The sequence below is a fragment of the Nestor notabilis genome, unplaced genomic scaffold, assembly GCF_000696875.1.
Source record: "Nestor notabilis isolate BGI_N333 unplaced genomic scaffold, ASM69687v1 scaffold2534, whole genome shotgun sequence".
Classification (NCBI taxonomy): domain Eukaryota; kingdom Metazoa; phylum Chordata; class Aves; order Psittaciformes; family Psittacidae; genus Nestor; species Nestor notabilis.
The window spans coordinates 15,622-22,947 of record NW_009924082.1 but is presented as its reverse complement, the minus strand read 5'-3'; the positions used below and the strand labels follow the sequence as shown (position 1 = coordinate 22,947).

Below are 7,326 nucleotides of genomic sequence, written 5' to 3'. Positions count from 1 at the left end.
TGCTGAAGTATGTATCAGTGGCAGAAAGTAGCTCTCCCATTGAGCCAGTGGTGTTTGTGTTTGGCAAGTTGTATCTAATGCAATTCTTTGATGAAAAAAAATGTACCACTTTATGATATGCAACTTTAAGCTAATTTTGTTTTAATTATTTCTAAAGTTCTAAATTAAAATCCAAGCAAATGATTTACACACTAACAATTGTTCCCAATGCTCCTCATCACTAATACACTATATCCTACTCAGATGACATTCATATCTCATGGAAATCAGAAAGAATTTCGGCACTGATTTTTTGAAGAAAGATTAATGTCACTGAAATCAGCCTCTTCTCCAAAGGAAAGCCATGTTCCAAATCAGACTCATTCAAAATAAATTTTGTATGTTCAGGATTTTTTCTTTTTTTTTTTTTTTTAAAAAAGAGCTTAGCACCTTTATTTGAAAAGCCAAACCTTAAAAAACCAAGCTTCTAAGAAATTAATATTGCAGAGCATTCTAATTTGCATTCCATAGCATCTGTGCCAACATCTTTATCTAGCAATTAAGTTTACAGCATTTACCTTGCCTATGGGAGAAGGAGCAATACAATATGAACTGAAACTCTGAATAAAAGAAACCAACAGAAACTTACCTGAGACTTCACTAATAACAGATTATCGCTATGGGTTTGCATACCACAGATCCCCAGTCTCACAAATATTTTGTCTCTCACAGCATTTAGAGTTTATGTGTGAGGATGAACAAATAGGGTAATTCCTGCCTATTTAATTTGCTCTGTACTAAATGTGTCCCAATTCTAACTGGTTTTACAGAAGATAACAGCCTTCCAATGCTGGATAGCTAGTTTACTTCCTCATTTAGTTGCTGTGGTCAGCTGAAGAAGCAATTGAAAATTTTGTCATGAAACACTTGAAATCAAATCGAATAAGGGGCAGACAACCAGAACTCTTACTGCTTTTGTACTGCATGTGACATTCACCTTAACATGTCACAAAACAAGATCTTCTTTTGGCAAAAGCATCATTCAATTAATATCTTCAGACCTTTTCTAGGTAGGTATCAGTTGCCTTTGATCAGGTTCCAAAAAACATTCAGTACAAAGAAACCTGGTATTTCTGTGACCCACCTATTAGCTGATATCAGAACTGATGCCTCAAGAATACCTTTTTTTTTTTTTTTTTAAAGTAATTCATTAAAAATTCCCGTTTATAACAATATTAGGGACTACTGATAGTGATATAAACAGCTGTTCTGAAAAAAACAATGAGCAGCAATGAACGGTCATTTTTCACACCTTTTGACAGGAAGCTCTCTAAACTCAAAATAGTCACTAATTTCTCAGCTACTGCTGCTTCTTAACTTTTTTTTTTTAAAAAGTGATTATTAATTTAATTTGAAACAGAAGGTGTGGGGAATGAACTCACATAACCAAATTCAGAACTTGACCTGTTGTTATTGCTGTGTATGAATTGAAGAGTGAGGTTTTACCTACCAAAACAAATATAACCATAACCAAGAACATAGAACTAATAGGACTAAAGGCTAGACCTGGTATGAAGCTTCTGTAGTAAACAGTCAAGTTCCTGAACATTAAGACAACTATTTTCTCCTCCACTTATCATAAAGAAAAGGTTAGCAGCTGAAATTCTACGTAAATATAAACAAGTCCAGTCATGTCACAGTGCCAGACACAGATTGCTCTGATCAAATCAGGCTTCAGGAAGAACTTAACACTGACTTGCCTAAAGTCTGGATCACAATGAAACAAAGGCAACCACTAGACACCCTGTCCTCTGCTGAGAAGAGCAGCTCTGGACATGCAGAGAAGTGGGAATGAAAGCACCTACAGGATTTTGGAGTCAACTAGGCAGGCACCTGACAACCAAGACACTTCTGGAATTGGATAGCTGCAGAGTCACAGGGTTTGCTTTTGGATTTTGTTTTGTTGGGTTTTTTTAAATTAGTTTTGTATTTATACAATTAGCACCCTTCAAAACCCAGCTTTAACTAAAGCCTCTTACTTCACCTTATATTTTTCCTGTTTGGTTCTTTCTCTGAATTTATAAAACCACCTTTAAATAGTCCTATTATTTGGTAGCTTTCATTAAAATGACTCATATGTTTATATGAACAAAACAGAAAAAATGACAAATGGAATCCTTTAAGTGTTTTCCAGAACTACAATGTGTGAGAGCCTTTTATATCCTGCAAAACAAAGTTGAAGAGCAGCTGCTTTTCACTAATGAAGGGTAATTTGTGCAATTAACTCTCTTCTTGGTTGTTAAGTTTAGTATTATTCAACAAGGTAATGCATTACTCTTCAACAAGCATACACAAATTCCATTCAAATACTTCTGAGCTTTTACCTGAAAACGAAGCGACAACCACCACTTGGACAAACATGCCCAAACAGAGTATTCATTATCATAAGCAGTCGCACTAACTTCAAGCTGATGCCTCGTAACAGCGAACACGATCAATCATTGGCAAGCTCAGGTCCATGAACCTGAAGCTATTGAGTGACAACGGCATTTGCACAAGTGATTACCAACTCTAGGGAGTCACTGCTTCACACATTAAATCCCAGTTAGTAAAGGATCAGCACCAAAACGTGACTCCTCTGGAACTGCTAGAGCAACAGAAAACACTACTATAGGTAAAACAAAACCTGAAGTTCATAAAGAAGTCAATAAAAAAACCAACCAACCAACCAAACAAATAAAAAAACAAACCACATTAAAAAAGTGCCTTTATAAAAAGAAAAAAGAAAAAAATTTGACAGGTATTTTAGCCATTCAAAGAGATCTCTTATACACTTGTAACTGAAAACACGGTTTTGACAACATACACTGTTTACAGAGCCTCTGATACACCTGTTTTGGTTATAAACTGTAAATTTTACAAAAGCAAATGAGGTTTATGCAAATTAGTGCAAAATAGGAATTCTGGTATTTTATTTTATGCCCCATTATAGCAGGGGCAACATTACCAGGGCAAAGGATAAATTGGAGTTTTCTATGTACAAAATTCAAACAATGATTTCCCAAGGCCGACACCCCAAAGGTTCTTACTACTGCTGGTAAGGGAAAAAGACAGAGGCCATTACAAAGAAGGGAAACACAATTTCAGTTAATTTTCTAGTCTTTAACATTATCAGCAACTGCATCATCTTTCAGATCATAAGTGAAGAGGCACATTTGGAACCCTGAGGTAAGAAGAAACTTAATTCTAATTCCCAAAGATTAATTATCATGGGTAACATGTTACTATGCTGACAAAACCACTGACACCCTCACATAGGTAAAAATATCTGAGTTACCAATTTCTGCATATGAAATTTTTTCTTGAAAGTGTGGACTCAGCAAATCTTAAAAACAAGACAGTCGTTGAATTATATATCAACTAAAAATACTAACATATCATTTTTTGGTATGATTTCTATAGGTAAAGATTTCACTTCATTTTTTAACACGTATTTTGAGAACAAATGGAAGATATTAAAGAAAAATGTAAAAAAATACAAATACAGATGCATGCTGTATTTTCACTTACATCAGATCTCAATACACACTTCAAACAAGAAATCTGCAATGTAAGCTCTGTTCTGTAATATACCTGATAAATCTTCATTGGAGGTTTTGAGCAAGAGCTGGAAATCACTGAAAAATCCCTATCAGATAATAGCGCTTGAAGCTTAATGTCTATCTCCTTTAGGTGATGAAGTTCCATCAGGTCAGGTATGTACCCTTCTCCTGGTGCTTGACAGCCAGATACATCCTCCTGTTGAAGATACAGAAAATTTTTAATCATCATTCCAAAGACTTTAAAGGCATTGGCACATCCAGTGTATTTATTTTTCAAATAAACCATCCTAAGAATAAAACATAAGTTCTCATCCATTTTAGTATATAGCTGAAACCTGCCAAATATTCATGTACCTAGCATTCAAAAGTAGATATACACAGAACAATTAAAGGCATACATTTTTTCATTTTTAGCTATAACCAAGCAGCAAATTGGAATGGACTTAGAAATCAAATATATTTAATTTTTAGAAAGCATATGCATCTACATGCACTGTTCAAATGCAAAAGCAAAAAAGGCTCAAATGTAATAGCAAAACAGACTTCTGCTGTTTAGGTAAACCCAGTCTTATTTCCTTATTTCTACAAAAGTCTGAAGCTTCTGTCCTCACTAACTAGCCACTCAGAAGCCCTGAAATAAAATTGCTTAAAAACAAATGTTTTGTCTCCATGCCAGCTGGCCACGAAGCAACCAGACAGCTCCCAGTTTCCCCATCCATTCTTCTGAAGGTTATGCGACTCCCTTGATCAAGTTCTTGTACAGTCAAGAAAGGCATTTGGATAGTGAACCCCTTTTACTTAAGGATGCACCTCACTTTATAGCTTCTTAGCCAAGTTAGTAAACCCTCTAAAACAGTCTCACATCATGCCATGCCTATCATAGCTCCCTTCCATGCATGCAAACTCTTCCGTTGTTGCAGTTTCTGTCTTTGTTCAACATGGCAGTCCCAGCTCCCTTTTGAAGGAATAATTGCTTGTCATGGTCTAACTTGCACATAGATCTTGCTGTCCACTGCTGCACAGCAAGCATCACTCGCTGATACCCACATGAAAATCAATTTAGGAGTGCTGTGCTCCTTTGCAAAATAGTGCACAGGATAGAGATGAAGAGGAAAGCATCTGGCAGATGTGGTTCCACCAGTCCTAAGACAGAAAACACAAAGAACATGCTGCTATAAGCTCACATTTTCCAATGCTAACATCGAAGTGGAGAAGCACAGCCCTCAAACTGCACTAGACTGTCTTCAACGTCATCCTGAATCATTTTTGTTACACCTTGCATCTCAGCACTCCTTGTCTACACATATCCTGGGGACACCATATTACGGCTTAAATCCAGGGAACCGTACAGAGAGTTGCCAAGTATAGCCAACCTGAGACAGTAACTACTTTTTGCTGCTAAAAAAGACAAATCCAAGTCAAAACCAGGCTTGGAATGAAACTGCAGAGGTTGATGCCATGGCAGAAACAACCTGGAGCCAAATCTCCAGGGTATGAGATCCAGTGCAAAACTTGCAACATATCATCAAAGAAGACAAAAAAGCCATCCACAGGAAAGCAAAGAAATTGCTCTGAGGTGAGTAGCTGCCACCTTTCTAGAACACCAGTATGTTATCACAAGAAACACTGGGAGACAGAGAACACACAGTTCTTTTACTGTTCCTGATTTACATGGCTTTTTCCTCTTGATAGCAGTTAACAGCTGACTAACAAATATGAATATGTGCTCCTAGTACAGGCAGTTGCACGTTATGAATAAGCTGGGCCCTCTTAACCCAAACGAATTAGCTCATGTTCACAAACAGATGCAATTCTCCACAGCAACCTGGCAACTTGCCAACTTTGTGGAAGCATCTGTTCAGGTGAGACCGTGACCATCCTAAGTAACCAGTGCAGTACGACAGTAGCGCCATGTTAACCACTCCTAATCTGACATTGAAGGGCATTGTGCAAACACACAGAAAAGAATTTACAGGAGTCAGGGAAGCTGCACCTGAGCTCATTAGCTACAGCTCACTGTCTGCATCGCATGCCATCATATCCCAGTGCTCCAAGTAACCAAATTACTCCAGTAGACACTTTACTCCAGGGTTAAATGGACTCACACATTCTCTTCTGTATTCGTGAGATAGGTTTGCTTGGAAAATAAGCTTCTGTCCTGCCAATGTTTCGTGTGTGTTAACTTAGAACAATACTTTTATAACAGCACAGTCAGTGCTTATTACTGTGGAACATCTGAAACACATTATACCCCTGCAGCTTTGAAAATTAGATTAGCATGAATATGTACTTCTAAAGTATTTTAAATACTCATAAAACACACTTTTTTAAAAAAGTGAGAAATATTGCTTGGATATTTGACATATTTAGTAGTCACAGTCAAATTAAGTTGATTTAATCTGATCCACATTACACTATACAGAGGAATTCATACAGCATAGCCAGCTCTGCCTTGATTGATAACCTCCAAAACACTACTTTAGCCAAAGCGGTTGCACCAGTTTTTCAGAAGTCAGTATGAAATAAGATGAAAGTAGCCATCAGCTGGACAGTTACCTGGAACCGCTTGAAGCAGTCTAGATTACTCATTACCTGATAGTTTCCTCATGATCTTTGTTATAGAGCAGCCACAGGAAATGCCTCACCCATAATAAAATTCAAATGTGAGACACAACAAATTCATCTCCAGACTAAACAGGTTCAAGTAACTAAACCTTCTTTTATTGTCCTATAGTGGTAGATTTAGGAGCTATTTTCTTTGAAGAAATGATCTAGTACAGACTAGACTAACTCAGAAATTACATTCCCATTCTTGTCCATCGTTCAAGAACATACAGCAACAAACATCCTGTGATCTATTTAATATCTGATATAAATAGTAAACTCTTTATGAATTTCATGTCCTCACATTGAAAGATGTCCTTGACCAGGAAAGAACAGCCACAATGCTCTTCCTATTAGACTGGATGAAGTACTGTTACAGCTGAACATTTTGTCACCCTTATGCAGGATTATAATGCAAATCCTACTGCAAGCAGATCTAATAGAATACCTTGAATCTGTTCCCAAATGCACAGACGAAAGATTAACTAAATAATGATCCAGTCAACTTTAACTTTGTTGTTCTAATATGCAACAAATTCAAAAGTACAATAAAAATCAACTCTCCTAACCAGTAGGTCAACAATACGCCAAACAGCCTTCCAGTGTTACTGGTTTTAGTGCTAAACTATGTCAGGTAAGCCAAACATACCTGTGCAACATCATTAATTGATGAGTATTTTACACAGATAAGTAAGTCAATCTCCAACCTCAGTGTTCATGTCCAAAAAAATTAAATAAGTTTTCTATGTAAAGTGAGGGAACAAATGTCAGGCCAACAGGAAGAGGAGTGCAATTTCACAGAGGTTTTTCATCTCATGAGCACAAGCAATTAGTGTGGCTGATAGTTTGAAACCTTTACATACCAATGATCAGCAAAGGTTATATTTCTGTACTTTTACTTTATTTTACTATACGTGAAGAAACAGTTACTGTTAAAATACTGCACATTTATATAATCTTAATCATTCAATCACCAGGTTTTCCTGACTGATATGGACTCCTTCACTTCTATTCGACCCACAAAGCTCTGAAAATCATAGAATCATAGAATAGTTAGGGTTGGAAAGGACCTTAAGATCATCTAGTTCCAACCCTCTGCCATGAGCAGGGACACCACACACTAAACTATGTCACCCAAGGC

General features: G+C 36.8%; 1 protein-coding gene across 1 annotated transcript in view; it reads right to left on the bottom strand.

Annotated features, from left to right (window-relative positions):
• Window positions 1-7,326, bottom strand: part of FSIP1 (fibrous sheath interacting protein 1) — a gene marked incomplete at both ends in the record, with an annotated part of 25,775 nt that overhangs the window by 4,158 nt on the left and 14,291 nt on the right. The window contains one exon of the mRNA XM_010012454.1: window positions 3,613-3,777. Coding sequence (XP_010010756.1) covers window positions 3,613-3,777 — 165 coding nt within the window. The remainder of the gene's footprint in view (window positions 1-3,612; window positions 3,778-7,326) is intronic.